This window comes from Parasteatoda tepidariorum, chromosome 10 (genome assembly GCF_982258835.1).
Source record: "Parasteatoda tepidariorum strain Cologne lab strain chromosome 10, Ptep-v5.0, whole genome shotgun sequence".
NCBI lineage: Eukaryota > Metazoa > Arthropoda > Arachnida > Araneae > Theridiidae > Parasteatoda > Parasteatoda tepidariorum.
In genome coordinates, this window is record NC_141764.1 from 36,041,449 (window position 1) to 36,058,403 (window position 16,955).

General features: G+C 31.2%; 1 protein-coding gene across 1 annotated transcript; it reads right to left on the reverse strand.

Moving 5' to 3' along the window:
• Nucleotides 1–259: 259 nt before the first annotated feature.
• Nucleotides 260–11,063, reverse strand: LOC107449055 (pantetheinase-like). The gene is made up of 3 exons (XM_087153578.1): nt 10,906–11,063; nt 7,655–7,860; nt 260–2,634 (listed from the first exon to the last, which is right to left on the reverse strand). Exons 1-3 carry the CDS (start codon nt 10,928–10,930, stop codon nt 1,246–1,248), a joined length of 1,620 nt encoding a protein of 539 aa, XP_087009704.1. The 5' UTR covers nt 10,931–11,063; the 3' UTR covers nt 260–1,245.
• Between the last annotated feature and the right edge of the window lie 5,892 nt (nt 11,064–16,955).

Sequence of the window (16,955 nt, forward strand, 5' to 3'; positions counted from 1 at the left end):
CGTAATAAATAAGTTTACTATAAATTGCGAACATGTGAAACCAAGAAAGGCTACTAATTTTGAAAACATTTAACAGAAAGAGTTTTTAAATGAAATTTCATCGTTTTATCAATATCAGTAATATGAATTGGCACCGGAGAAACATATTTCTCTATTGTTAATTTAATTATTTTATTCGGATTAAAAAATTTCGATAGGAAATATTAATATGCATATTTTTTTCATTATTTATTTAATATATTGTCACTAGAAAAAAAAATTTTTTTTTTTTACTTTTAAATTTTTTTTTCTTTGGCATACAACCAAAATACTAAATAATTAATGGATTATTGATTAAACATATATATAATAAAAGTTTTCAAAAGTCATTGCTATCCTAAAGTTCTCAAAACTCCTATGACCAAAGGATATTCCTTTGAACCTTAAGGTTTCACGGAACATCTTTCGGAAACCACACTGATTTGAAGCACTGTCGGAGAATATGGTTACGAAGTTTGGTTTAACTTTTTTAATTCGGATTTTGGGATAAACATTCTGAACATGTTTTGATTCTGGACGGTGAAAGAAGTTTCAAAAGTTCTTCTTTTTGATAAGCGCTTTTCTTGTTTCCATAGCAACAGATAAATCCATACTCTGCGATTTGACAAGTTTCTCGGTTACATGAATTCTGAAAACATTCTATGAATTCTATAGAAGAGAGCCAGTGGTATTGTTCCGATTCTCTTCCACTTTTAAGCTGTTAACATTCTCTTGACTTACTTTACGAACTATTCAGTTCATAGTTTCTACATGGCGTCGTAAATTGTTTATTTAGCATAAATATTGTTTCATAATATTTCAAATAAATATGTAAGAAAAACACTATAAATGTGTATATTAAAAAATTAACAAATATCTTAACTTACACTAACCATATTCTTAATTTGATAATTCATATTTCACGTGAATGCTTATTTCAATGAAAAGTTAATGTAAAAAATACAATCAGTGCTTTGGTGTATCATATTTCGATTAAAAATATTGTTATTAAAATATTATAAGTAACTCTAAGTTATTTGTTTTCATAAAAAGAGAGAAGAGAAAAATATCTTCAACTCTGAGATTTAAACAAATTTAACTTTTTCATCTCTTTACGAACGGCAACAGTTCAAACAATTCAGAAGGGATCTACTGGCTCCGTGTCACAGATATATATAAGTTGTGAAATATATGCTGATTGTTACGCCTACCACACTTAGTATGAGATTAAGGATCTGGGTAATCCCTACCCTCTAAACCAAGAAACAAAAGCGAGGAATTACCTGTTGGATTCTTGTAAACTATTTGATGTTTGCCATCAAATGACCATTTCTCTTTTCTTGTAAGTCTTACACTGCTGTCTACTGAAGTTGGAAAGATAAACTTTTGAGTAAAGTTCCCTTTTAATGTGACTTCTTCGAATATTGTTTCAGAGTTTAAAAACAAACTAGAACAGGTATTATTGCTTTTCAATTTACAACGAGCAAGAAAGCATGATTCACTATAAAAATGACTCATATTATAAATTGTGACATTTAAAGCTTCAACAGCTAAAAAGTAATCTTCATTCATAGAAAATGCCTTGTAAACTAAAGAGCAACAAAATAAATTGCTACAAAGATCAATTGTATCGTTTACCTTCAAAAGCTTCTTAAATTTGAAGTCTGCAAGATTGGGAGATTGGCAACGATAGTCTTCATATGTATTATTAACGGGTCCAACGTATTTCTCCTCACATAGATCGTGCAGCTTTATTTCATCCAACAACGGTGCGGCAACAAAAGTATTGTTCACTAAATGGTATCGTTTCCGCATCAAATCGTGAGATGTAGCAGTGTAGTTTTTTGGAAACTTTGGAACATTCGATATTAGGAGTTTAGTTTGGGCATCAGGTTGATGAGTCGCCATTAAAGTTCCATTAATGACCGAAAATATACCACTTCCTAGCGAACCTTTTCCAGGTACATGAGCGTTGGCTCCGAGAGTATTAATTTGATTAAAAAGAGAATAAGACTGCCCTAAAACATGTGCAAATAGAAAAAATGGCGTTTGATCATGCCAGTTTGTAGAAAGTGCTAAATTGTCAACGTACTTTTGCTGTACGGCTTCAATGGCTCCTTTAAATAATATATCAAAAGAAATAAATGTTGTGAAATTTCCGAAATCTGTTTCAAAGTTGCCATTTTGATAACATTTTGTAGGATTCATGGCTGGTTCGTTGTAAAGATGCTTCTTGTAATATCTTGCAACAAGCTTTCCTTCCCTGTTAAACACAACATTGGTATTATAAAGATAAAAACCATCCTCTGGACATTCGCTTTTATCGGAGCAGTTTGTAGTGGCATTTTTATCGGATGTATCATCGTTATTTCGGCATAGTTTGTAGTCCACCATGTTGGCCACTACATAAAATTCATTAGATTTCGCCATACAGCTCAGAATTCTAAGCAGAAAATGATCTTTAAAATCTTCTTCTTGGTCGCATGGGTTGAAATCGCCATTAGCAGGATTTGGTATATCATTAGCGATTGTGTCAATCAAAACTGTGCGATTTGTGCTGAAATCATTGATGGCGGTAAAAAGCATACCTTCTGGGAAAACGATAATGTCAACAGCCTGAAAGAATTCATTATAAATATTTTGAATAGCAGTTAAACAACACAATACTTCAAATTTAAATCAAAAAATAAATTTTTGAAACAAAAAACGTTGGTGATTTTTAATAACTTTTGTATGTTGTTAGATAGAACTAAATATGGTTTGTTCTAGACAAAAGCAAATAATGTTCCTGGATTCAAATATGGTCAAATATTTTTAGGGAAAGGGAGAATAAGAACAGAAATTTAAAAAAACATGTATAAGAACATTTTGAAATAAATATTTTCGGAATTAGAACTAATTTAAGTTAAAATGCAAGTTTAAAATTGTTTTCGAAATCATTTTAAATTTTCATTGAAAAATAACTATTTTATTCATTAATTTGTTAATTAAATTAAACAGATTTTATTAACTTTTTCTAATTAGCATATGTTGTTGTTATAAAGGTTGCAAACCTTTACAAGGACCAATCAAATTAGGCACTGTTGTACACGTGAGGTGATAAATGAAACTCAAAAGAATTTAATAAGGAAGTTGAGTTTAACTTACAGCTTTTTCATCAAACATATTGTAGAATGATAGTTAGTTATTTCTTTTTAGAAAGTATGTGTATCATAAAAAATTTACATTACTATTTAGATACAATTTAATTATTAAAATTTCAATCGAAATTCTACACCTGAAAAAAAAATCAACTTCTTGATATAAATTCTAAAATGCACATCCATGGCTTCATTTCTTTCTACCATTTTTTGTCTTAATAAAAATAAGGTTACCATGCATTTCAGTATTATTCTTTTTTTATTTTATAAATCTGAATTATTTTCATGAAAAATTAAGCTTTTGTGTTTATACTAGCGTTTATTACAAACAGCAATAATCCTAAATGGATTTATATGCGTATGATTATTTAAAATGACGATACTCTGTAAATAAATATGTAACTCAGAAAATAAACGAAGAAACAATGATAGCAATATTAGATAATAATTATGAAAGATTACAATGGCAAGTTATGGTAGTCTAGAATTCTTTTCCCCGTGATAAGGAGTGATAAGGTCTGTGATAATTACTGTTTCTAGTATCTTTTCCAGTAGTAACTATTTCTAGTAATAAAGATCAAAATATTGCCTTTATTTTATTATATTTTTGTATTATAATATAATTATATTTACTTAAACTACGCAAATATTCCTAAAACTGTCTTTTTAAAACTGTATTAAATTAAATAATAAAACTTTTTAATGATTCGAGCGTGGGCCAAAATTCATGCAAGAAGTAAATTTAAACAATACTTAGATTTTTTTTTTGTTGAAAAATTAGATTTTTTTTTATCCATCCTTTAACTATAAAGTTATATAGGGAATCGCTTGTGCAGTTTTATTGGCCTGAACGCACTCTTTTGCCAAAATTTTCAATGACCATTATGCATAAACATGGTTGAATTTCATTGATGTAGCGTTCTATTTCTTTCCTCAAAGCGAGGATAGGTGCAAGCTTAAATAAAGCAATACATCATAAATAACGTACAAATGAAGGTTTTGTTTTTATTTCCAATGAGCTGCACAATCGGACTTGCCGATGAGCAGACCTAGTACGTTCTCCAGAGGTGGTATCCACTCTTTCAGGACCACCACGATGGGTGAGATACCGTTGATCATGTTAATTTGGACATCTAGTTTCTACCACACTGGATGGCAACATCGAGACTCTATTTGGATGCTAAAGTGCACTAGGAATTTAATTTTGCCGGAAATGCCAAGAGCCAATAAGGCACTCCAGGGATCTTTTACATGCCGCATAATCATACGACATGGTCTCTGAGGATTTTCTGCTTCCCGAAAATCCGGTGTCTGGGCCGGGGATCGAACCCGTAGACTTGGGCTCAGACCGACGACAAACCAACTGCGACACCCAGCCACCAAAAATAAAGGTACAAATAAAGGTACAAAGATAAAAAAACAAGTTTCAAGAGACTCTCACGGCACGGAATATAACAAACTTTTTTAACTCGAACTTTCACTTACCTTGCTTGTTTTACCTTATTATCCGAATATCAGTCTCCAAATAGCTAAGATTTTGAATAAATTCTTACTTAAATCTCCCTACGTGTATTATCTTGTTCCTCTTCCCTCACTAGTTAAACAACTTTTTTTTTCTTATTGCAACCTGTTTGTCCCGTTATTTTTCTATTGTCATTTTATGTTTAGACACTGAGGTAGGTTCTTGTTTGTAGAATCGAAATTACAGTGTGTACATTTCTGTATCTTTTAATGTGCTTTATTTTTTTTATTTGCTTTAATCAAGCACAGATCAAAGTATACCCAACTTTATTTCTGTATGAGCTTTTTAAAATAAGCGTAAAGACTTTTTGCAAATAAAGAGGTTCTATGATGCTAAATGCATGATCTGGGCGGCCTATTTTGAACTCCCAAAGTCGAAATCTCACTATAAAAAATTACTCAACAAGTTTTAAATAATACGAGCAAACAAAGCCACATCGAGTAGCGCTAATTTTTTAACAGCGGGTTGCCATTTTTTTTTAATTTTTTTATTTATTTTTTTTTTCATTGGCAATATTTTATTGACGCAAAATTCAAATCCTGTGAATATTTTTGGATTATCCCCAATAAGTCTCCACTTTTTTCAAAATGAAGGTTATTGGAAACGTCTACATACTGCATTTTTTTTTTATTAGATGCTATAGCTTAGGACTAAATGTATAGTTCAGTTTCGTACTCAATGACCTATGTCATAAGAAAAATTGAAAGATTTTTCTTAGTTGTTTCGTTCTTTTTTTTTCAATTATTTCTGAAGCTTATCATTTTTATACGTCAGAAAGAAAAATTGAAATTTAGCGTCACGAGACATTTATGAGAATATGAAAAGAACATATAAAAAATTGCTTTCTTACAATTGTCTAAAGCCATATTTCTCAAGAGAATGATTTAGAACTTAGATTTTCGATTTTATTGACATCTACAAATTTTATGACTGGTCGAGTATCGAAGCACCTTGAATATTTGAAAAAGAAATTCCGCTGATGTATAGGTAATAATTTCGGTATATGTAATAAGTTTTAATAAAATTCTATACTAAGAGATACATTTGATTTGCTTTTGTTTAAAGCATTAAAAGGATTAAATAGACTAAATATAAAATATTATATATTTTTCGTAAACTAAACATCGGAATACTACAGCGAAAAAAAGAGTTACCAAATAGATATGACTACGAAAATGTTTTAAATAGACTTTAGTAGTATACTGACGATTTATTACTAGATTGTGTAGTACTGAAATTAATAATATTATTTAAGCTTTATAAGGAAACGCTTTACTGCAGTTAAAAAGTAAATAATTAATCATAGATTTCATCGATTGCATAGGTCTCTGATAAAGTAGTTCTACAAATCAACTCGTCACCTTGAATGTCTTGTAATTTTAATGTCTGTGACAAGAAAATTCCTTTATTATGTGACAAGCAAATATCTTCATTAACTTTGGGAAGTAAATGTGACAGTTTAATCCCTTTGCAGTTTCAATGTGACAAATGAATTTCTTTAGTAAATTCTTAATTAGTTTGTGAAAGTAGTTATGTGAATTTTTGTTTTATGTAATCATTAACGTGATTGTGAAAGGGTTTCAAAGTTTTTCTCTTCATGGTGGTGAGAATTCGGATTCATTTCATTAAAAATGTTCATTGTGGAAAGAGAGTGTGTTCCGATTTATACTTTACTAAGTTCGGTTGTTTTCTGAGTTGGTTTCAAAACTACGAGGAGAAATGTCGTTGATCTCTAACGTGAACCTTCTGTTCAACTGTAGCGATTAAACGAAATAAAGTGACTTCCTCATGGTCTGCATAATTTTGGCTAAAATCAGAATAAGGTATGTTTTGCAATTCATTATGTATAAGCATTAACAATCATACCTATTGTACAATTTAATTATCTAAAAGATATCCCTTATTAATTATCTAAAAGCATCAAGCTTTAAACTAATAACGAGGTATGGGCAAAATTGAGGCCCCGATTGCTTCTGAGTAAAATTTAAAACTATTTTTAGATTAAATTATATATTATATTAATATTTTTATGTTAAATATTTTACACTTTCAATACGTAAGCTGGTTCAGTTTTATGTAAAAAAAAAAATATCATTTCTTATGTAATTATAAAAATAAAAATGTTAAACTGAGAAAAATATTCAAAAATTCAAGGTTTTATTGTTGTATCTGTACATAAACTATTTATCTAATAGCCTCGAGTAGAGCCCCTGAATTAGACTGAATTTGATAGAATAGGAGCCTTAGCCTCGAGTATTTCTCAATCTCTTGGCAACACTAGGATTATTTTTTATTTTGTCGGGTTGTCTTAAATAATAATATATGTAGTGCTAAAAATTAGTTATGTGTTAAGTAATTTTTTAGATTCATTTTTTGAGGGCGTTTTCTTCAGTAATAATTTAAGTTGTGTTGTATAGTTAGCTCAGTATTTATTTAGAATAATTTTGTTAATACAATGTGAAAAATTTGGTTAATACATAGTTTAAAACTAATTAAGGTGCTAAGATTGAAGGAGAGGTTGACGAATTAAAATATTTAAATGTAGCTGTTGGTTAGCATTAAAGTTTATAGGTTTTACAAGATAATTTTAAAAGGTAGACACGTTGATCGTCAAAAACGGTAGTTATTATTATTAGTAGTAGTAGTATTTTGATGCCTCCGCTGTCAGAACCGATTTTCGCGTATTTGCCCGTACACAGACAGCTCCTTAACGCAATGATTCAATGGCTTATCCTTTACTCAACAATTTAATGCTTATCCTTAACTCAACAATTTAATGGCTTATCCTTAACTTAATGATTTAATGGCTTATCCTTAACTCAACGATTTAATGGCTTATCCTTACCTCAGCGATTTTATGGCTTATCCTTAACTTAATGATTTAATGGCTTATCCTTAAAACAGCGATTTAATAGCTTATCCTTGACACAACGATTTAATGTCTTATCCTTAACTCAACGATTTATTGGCTTACGTGAAAACTTGCTTGGTCTGCTGCCAGCTGATAAGTGTTCAAGTTTTCTAAAATGACATCGAAGATGGACATTGATGGGTCTGTGAAAGGCACCACTTCCACAACAGCAGCCTTGTAGAAATGGGGATTTTTTTGATTTTCTATCTCAGGCAGCACGCTCATTCCGAAGTATATCAGTACAAGTACTGTAGCTGCACACACAACAACTATAAATAAAAATTAATTATCATCATAACTCAATAATGAAAAGGTTTTAGAAAGAAAAAAAATCTCAGAATTATATGCGTTTTAAACCAGTGACCTCTAAGACAGAAAAAATATATTTTTCCTTTTGCTAATTTAAAGTAAACATTTTTGGAGGAATAATTTGAGAACCGGTAGTTTTAGGTTCTTAAAAAATATCATATTTTACTCCAGGTCTTAAAATATTTTTTTAAAAAATTAGTTCTTTCTAATATTTTATGTGTTTTTTATCAAATGTGATGTCCCTTGGTCCTGTGTTCTTTAGAACAAAGAATAAGAACAAAATACCAACATCTCGATATTATTGGTGTAATTATCCTAGGGTAGTCATACTGGGGTAGTTATCCTAATTATTGGGGTAATTATCCTAGTTGAAAGTTGTGCTATCACAAAGATCGAAATCCTACATTTAAGCCAAGTATTCCTCATTAGACTAAAGATAGGTAGGTACGTAGATATTTTATTTACGTCGTACTAGAACTGCACAATGGGCTACTGGCGACGTTCTGGGAAATATCCCTGAGAATGATCTGAAGACATGCCATCGCAATTTTGATCCTTTGCAGAGGGGATACATCAGATAAAAGGAGAAACAAAAAGAAGTTAAGTCCGTGGTGGTGAGAGAATCGGGCTTCGGTCAGGAGGGACCGGGATTCTATTCTCCACTACGCTAAGACGCACCTAGTAAATGCGATTTACGTGCTTGTAAAACCTGAAAAATCGAAAGTCTTGTGGTCGATTGCGGAGCAGTGCCATGAGTACAGGGATCAGGAGAAAATTTTCTTCCCCTTCAGACTTATGTCTTATTTGGAGAAGTGGCCTCACGATTGATTGGTGCTGCCATTGATGTGTGGGTTCTGAGCTAAGTCGTACTTTCACCAAAGCTGTGTTCTGTTGTCAGACGGAAGGCGCATCCTCCTGACTTAATTCACAAAAAGCCAACGACTGGCCTCGTCCAAATGTCATTAGAAACAACTAAAAAAGTTTTATTTGGGTATTTTGTATTTATCGGGGTAATTACTAGCCTCATTAATAGTAATACTGATGGATAATTTTAAATTTGCCACCAAGTTAGAAGTCCCAAATACATTCTACGTTTTCAGAAGAATGTTACTAAAAAGAATTTATCTTCTCTTAGTATTTATAATATTCATTATTATTTTTTACTTATCTCATTTGTTATATGCTTTTTTTTAATCTACTATTTTACACTTATTATACATTCTATTTGGTTTTTCATTTAGTACAGGGAAATCTCAACCAATTAACTCTTTTTTTTCATTTAAACATGAACTGTAATATGCCATTTTACTTGCTCTACGTTTTAATATGAGGATCTGATAACAGTTTTGTAATATATTATCTGTCACTTACATTTTAAGGATATTGTAAAATGATTGACAAACATTCTCACATGACCTAGGCATTCAGTAGAATGACATATAGATAAAATATGAAATACAACAAACTTTTTAAAAAGATATCTATGTATTATATATAGAATGCCGAACTTTTATACATTGCCAGTGACACTTATAATAGGCCTCCTTGCCATCAAGCTTTTATCATTTTTGAACAATAACGTTTCAATTTTTTAGTAATGAACGTCTTTTAGTAATAGTCTTATAATGACCTTTTATTCCTACTTAACTGCAAAAGCATTCGTCATCAATATAATGCCTTTATTTTATACTTTGCATTAATCAGAATAAAAGGCATTTGCTCAGTTATCAACTTTTACAAAATTTGAATAAGATTTTATTTTAATATTTAAAGCGGCAGAAAAAAAAAATTTCGATTTAATTCTCGGATTTATTAATTTAATTTAAAATGATTCACACCACCGCTACATGTAAATAAATTAACAATGTAGAGAAACGCATGGCTTTGATACAATGGTGTGCATGCTCTGGAAAAATAAAAAATAAAATATTTTTGCTTAGAATTGCAACTTAATTGTTACGTCCATACCAATTGGAGAAAAAATACCCTCGGATAAAGTCAAAGTTAGCAGGTACGCATTTGTTCTTCTATAAATTGCCGATATATTGTATATGTTACCGACAAAGTATGAAACGCCTGCAATGTATAGAATGCCTAGGCATGGTATATAATGCCGGATGTTTTTAGGCAAAGCATGAAATGTCAGAAGTATTACATACTTTCCCTAGGCATTGAGTAAAATACCTAGGCATTCTATAGAATGACAAATGCTATTTATGCAAAGTATGAAAAAAACATACTGATGGGGTTATTATGTAAATAATGTTCATTTCTCAAAAATAAAAATGTTATTCCGAAAAAATAATGAGAGTGCCATTGAAAAAAATTTATTCAAAATGCGTAAAGAAAAATGAAAGTTGTACAAAACATAATTTATGTCTTTCTTCACATTCAGTTTAGAAACAAATATTGCAGAAAATATCCATTTCATCACCTTTACTTACATGGCCACAGAAGATCTTATATTTTGCCTGTTTCTCATTTGGCATTCTAAGGAATGCCTAGGAAATGTGTGAAATATAAATAGTTTCGAACATTGCCGGCTAGTTTTAGCCATTCTATACAATGCCGGCTAGTTTTAGCCATTCTATACAATGCCGGCTAGTTTTAGCCATTCTATACAATGCCGGCGTTTCAAACTTTGCCGGTAACATATACACCGCCTAGGCAAAGGGAAGAATAATTTTCACATTTCATACTTTGCAATAAATATCAGGTATCCAATAGGATGCCAGTGTTTTATACATTAAAGGTAGGAAATATACTCTAATCCACACGTAAAATATTTTTATTCATATTTTTGATTCATATAATTTTTCCAATTCACTAAGTTTATAATTTTTTTTAGAGTTGAAAGACAATATAAGTATCTAATCACAAAATATACAGGCACGAAAATGGCAGAATTTTGTCCCACAAACTTAACTAATGCATTTTAATGTTTAATTTTTTTATCATATAATAATCATTTAAGTTTATTAAAAAGAAAATTCCCTTTTACTTACTTACTATCACGCATTTTGTCGACATTTTTACTTTTGCAACTAAATACGATTCACTATTTTATTTTTCCTAAAAATTGTCTTGTGAGAAAATGACGAAAAGAATAACCATAAACAATGCTTAAACTTGTCAGTCATTGTATATAGCAGCTCCATAAAAAGAACTAGTCAAGAAACCGCTTATTGTGTAAACGTTCGAACTTCGATGAGAAACGTTCTGGGGAAATTTAGACCTTGAGAAATAAATTACGACATTATTTTGAGTCCCTTTAAAAGATGACATTTGGTTGGAAGACGTATTTTATATTCGCTGAAAAGCTACAGTTTTGAAGTTGAGTGATAAAAATAGTGATGGATTTTTGCTTAATTCTTGATTAATGACAACTATGTCTTCTATTTTCTAATAAAATATTGATTGAACTGTTTATTATGATATATCTATTAAATATTTCCTTTCTGCGAGATTTCCAATACCTCTTTCAGTTACATTGTTATATAAAAATTTATCAGAATTGGTCTATTTAAAAAAATGTTGGCCACCAATCATTATATATATTTTTAAATTTCTTCAAATGAACGTAATAAAATGCACAGTGGGCAAAACACACAAAAAAAGAAGAAGAAAAAACGAATAACTTAATAATAACTTTTGGTCCAATAACTGGATTTCACGTAATGCCTAAAAGATTATCAATGACTGGCTTTCACATACTATCTATTGTAGGACTTAACTTTGGCTTGACAAATTAATGGTTCCATCTTTAACGGAATTTCGGCTAATTTGGATGGCTCAGGCGATAGAGTGTACTTCTCCCAATGAGGTGAACCGGGTTCAAATCCCGGCGATGACCGGTCAATACGAATTCCACACCCAGCTCACACAGACCACAGTGCTGCCGTAAAATATCTTCCGTGGTAGACGGATCATGAGTTAGAGTTCCCTTGCCGTCGAGCTGTCCGTGAGAGGTTTTCATGATTTTTTGCTTTATGCAACGCAAATAAAAGTTAGTTAAATCAAAAACAAACCACAAAGACAAATTTCTCCCGATGCTTGCTCCGTGAGTTCTCTTGTCTTCTGGATTGGGTTCAAAATCATAAGGCTATAGAGTTGAACATTGGTAGTCGTACACTCAAAATTGGGTCGGCTGTTCATCGACGGTTAAAAGATTAAACAAATTATTCATACCAGTTTTTATCGCTTAAGTACTGATTTTATCTCAAAGTGGTGTTATTAAACAACTAAAGTATTGAACAGAATTGAAACAGCTAAATGCACATTTTTAACATGAAACTAGTTTCAAATTTATCTGGAGTTGGAAAAAAGTTCGCAAATTTTGCGAATTGTCCATCCTTATGTTATTTCTTATGTACGCTTTGGTCTTCAAGCGATTTGGGCTAATAATGAGTTTTTAAAAATGTTCGAAAAATATTTCTAGACTTATATGGATATTTTCGAAAAGGATATGCTACACATTAATTGCAATTAATTCGAATGTAAACCGTGTTGCATGCTTCTGAAACTGGTACAGTTGCAAAAGTTTAAAAAAAAAATTCTTTGTGTATCTACCTTTACATTAACACTATATATAATCTGGATTTGCTTGAAAATATATCCCCCTTGTTTTAATATTAAACCAGTTTCCAATAAATCATGTGGTGCAAAGAATTACACAAAAATTTTAATGACAATATAAGAAATACGAAAGTCTAAAAATGTAAAATTAAAAAAAAAAAGAATTTTTTTTAAAGCGAAAAATTAAAACCTTTAAATGAAATCAATTCCCCTAATTTAACATTTATTTAATAAATGCTCTAAGAAACTCATACTTTGGGGAAAGCTAATAAAGAAGTATAGGTCAGAAGCGGAACTCGATCAGTGTTCCGCTATCATTCAATCAATTTCTTTCTGCACTATTCCTATTCGACGATTCTTATTGCTATCCCAATAGAAACGTATTTCTATTGGTTGAATCTGTAACTGTTTGATCATTGATGGATTTCCAGTGGTTTGGTAAATGATGTGATGTCTGCTTAGACATCTCTACTGATTTGTTTATTTTGAAATGTTGTTACCTTTTGCTTGAATAATTAATAGGTTAACATAGGCAAATTAATTTGGAAAAACTATTACTTTTGAAGGAACTTAAACTAATTGTAAACAGAAAACAGATTGAACAGCTTCAAATTTTCCATTTTTATAACCAGCAGATAAAATATCAGCTTAGCTTCTAATTTAGTAAGTTAACTTTTACCATAATCATATAAGTCTGATACTTTATTCATACAACTCGAATAGTTGCTTTATAAAACCGGCAATAAAAAGTCTAATTTAGATCATTTATGCTATACAGAAAAGATATTAGTGGTTAAAAAATATATTTTTGTTACATTTCAACGCTCCATATTCTCAAAATTAAATGGCTACTTCTAAATCAATTAGCAATAAAGTATCTGTATCATCTTCACCTATAAATGGCTTTAAACCAAAATTATTATCGCTAAATAATATTTCTCAAATAAAGCATATAAATCGTATTCGTAAATGTGCGAAAAACAATATTCAGAACCATCAAGATAACAATGTTAGGAATCGCTGTAACCAAAGTTGTTTAAAAGTATATGATCACTATCATCTAAGTAATTCGCCTGTAAATTTGGAAAAAGAAAACGTCACTAACAGAAAAAATGCAAACAGCGAATGTAAACATAAATTTCTCGAATGTGATCATGAAATAAAAAATTATCCATTGAAATCGTTAAAAACACAACGAAGCAGTTGTGGTAGTGATTGTAATCAAAATTCATCAATGAATCAACAAAGCATCAATAGCCAAGTCTTATATGATATTCCTCAAATGAAGCACATTAGTCGAATTCGATCTCTGTCGAATATACCAGTATCTTTTACTCTTTGTCGACGTAGAGCGTCAGAAACGGAGTACACAGAACTCGACGGCATTAATTTGGAAAGTGAAAAATGTCCCCGAATGCTACAGAGTGAAGAGAATTCTGAGAAACTAAGTACTCGTGAACAGAAAGTTCGTGAAAAAACTTCAAAACTTCTAGAAACTGAACACTCAAACTCAGAATACGATCTTGTTTGCCAAAGCCTAATCCATTCTAGTATAAATAGTCAAAGCAGTGCAAATAGTAGTAAAAACAATGTAAATAATTCTCTTTGCAAAGCAAATAGTAATCCAAGCAGTGTTGGCAATATCCACCATTTACAGAGAAATGAAAGAAATCAAATTAAAAGCATTGGCAAATCTGAATTCAAAGAAACAAATTCAGAAGGCACGAAGAAAGCTAATAGCGCTAAACAAAAGCATAATGGTAACCTAGTTTCAAATAATCCCAATGGTTACAGTTACAGAGAAAATACTGCTTCGAAACAGAGGAAGGGTACGAAAGCAAGACAAGATAACCCTCTAGATGACAAAGAGGAATGTATTATGACATTTTCAAAGAAAATTCGAGATAAAAATTCTGAAGAGTATGAACAAAACATGTTGTTCCCTTCTGAAAGTTTCAGAATATCTGTTAACGTTGTCAACAGCAATTTAAAGACTGAAGGCAAAATGAATTTGAACAAAGAAGATGATTTTCTCTACCTGAGTAGCGAAGATGACTTTGAGTCGAAAATACTGAGGTCTTCTACATCAACTCCTCAACTTTCTAAACAAGTTCTCAAAAAAAGAAAGACTTGGTTATAATCTATGCAGGTTAAGAACGAAACGGAAAAATATTTCAAAAAGTCCAACTTCGATCAAAGATAGCAGTACTCTGAAAAAAGAACCTCTACTCACAGTTTCTTTATTTGGCAAAAATTTAACTTCCAACCACTTACTGCAGTACTCTTGAAGAAAAATCCTTGTTCGAAATTTCTAAAATTAATAAAAATTCAACTTTAATCAAAGATAGAATTATTTAAAAAAAAAAGAATTGGTTGTATTTTTTAAATCTGGTAAAAAAAAAAAATCTAACTTCGACCAAAGGCAGCAGTAATGTAAAAGAAAAAACAATGGCTTGGAATTCATAATTTGGCGAAAATTTAACCAAGACAGCAGTACTCTGAAAAAGAACCTCTACGCACTGTTTCTAAATTTGTCGAAAATTTAACTTCAACCACCGACAGCAGTTCTCTATAAGAAAAATCTGTGCGCGCAATTTCTAAAATCAGAAAAAATTCTACTTTGATCAAATAAAGCAGTACTTAAAAAGAAAACCATTTGGATGAATTTTTTAAATATGCTGAATTTTTTTTTAACTACGGCCAAAGATAGTAGTGATTAAAAAGAAGAAGAATGTCTTCGATATCTGAATATGGGGGGGGGGGAATATATAAAAATGAATAAATGAATAATATGAATGAGGAATTTAAATACAATTTCGCTATTGGCAGTCCACCAAAAGAAGATTACTCCGAACAGAAACTAGTATTATAATTTTTAACGATTAAGATTATAGAACTTTATAAAAACTTCAATTCAGAGGACTTTTATTCGAAATCAAATCCAATGTGGCACATCTATTGAACTAATCATGAAGTCAAAATAAAATTAAAACTATACTGTTTCCTCTGTTTTTAAATCCGTATTATGAATTTAGGTTTATATGAGGTAATCGGGTAAAAATATGTGGCTATCTTTACTATTTTTTTCTGTTCATTTACATAGTTATAGGTTAAAACGTTGGGAAATTCTTCAGGGTTAATAGGATTGGTATTCCCCACTATAACCAGCTAAATATGAGTTTACCTTTCGTTTTTGATTTGTCTGTAACACATACGTCAATGCCATTAAATACATCCCTGGAATCGATGGAACTCATTAATTAGTGCTCTAATCATGCATGTGATATGGAGCAGCAATTTTTCGATGGTGGTTGTCCATACTGTATATTTTCATATCCAAAGCTCCACTCAGTTGAACATGCCTCAGCCCGAGTCAAAATTCCTGATGGTTCCATCAAAACATTTTGATGGTTTATCTTGGTTTCTGTGCAATTCATGATGGTCCAACATCATTTGATAGTCACCATCATTCAGCCTTTTCCATTGCGTATTCGTAGTTATTTTGATGGTTTATCTTGGTTTCAGTGCGATTCATGATGGTCCAACATCATTTGATAGTCACCATCATTCAGCCTTTTCCATTACTTGTTCGTAGTTTTTCATATGCCAATAAACTTCCCTCATTCCTTAATGGAAAATGCTACTTTAATACTATGGTTAATCATCGTGAGCAGTTTGACTCTCATGCACCAACAATCCATGATCATCCGTGATGGTTCCAACTATACATTTCCATGATGGTTTAATGGAAATTCCTGATGTTTCAACTAAACAAACCATCAAAACAATTTGCTATTCTTATGTTGGACCATCATAAATCAGTCCGAATTCCTACATTGAGGTGATGGTTACTTGTATTGGTTAAAATCAAAAAATATAATGGTTCATGATGGAATTATTGATGGTTTCCATCAAGTTTATGTTGGTTCATCAATGGAAAACCATCAAAACTTTTGACTTGGGTAGAAGCAATTCTCGAGTTGAAGCAAGGTCTTCAATTTCCTCGAAATAGGAGTAAGTTGAAAATAAGGATAATGGGCTAACATTTTCTTTTCTACATTAATGCACGCCTTAGAACTGCTACATAAAATGAATATTCTGCATATCACCCCTTCGCAAAACTTGCTCCGCCACAGCACTGTGATAAAATAAATAACAAGCGGTGAGTTGTTGCTGTTGTTTATCCTCTCTGTCTGACGGAGTCCGACAAGATCCACGAGTTCGTTGACTGAAAGGAAGTCGAAGACCAGAAGAGGATTGCTAAAGAGATCCTCCTTAGAGAGTACCATGCAATTCAAGAGGTGCTCAGGAGAAGCCTGATGAATTTGGCACTTGGTGCAGTAACGATGAATAAATCATGGGTTTAATTCTCATTGAAAACACCGGAGAGCTATTATGTTTTCTGATGCATGAAATTCTCTAACAGATATTTCGTATCACTGAGTTCTGATCTGCAATCGGTTTTTCTCTTCAAGCTACA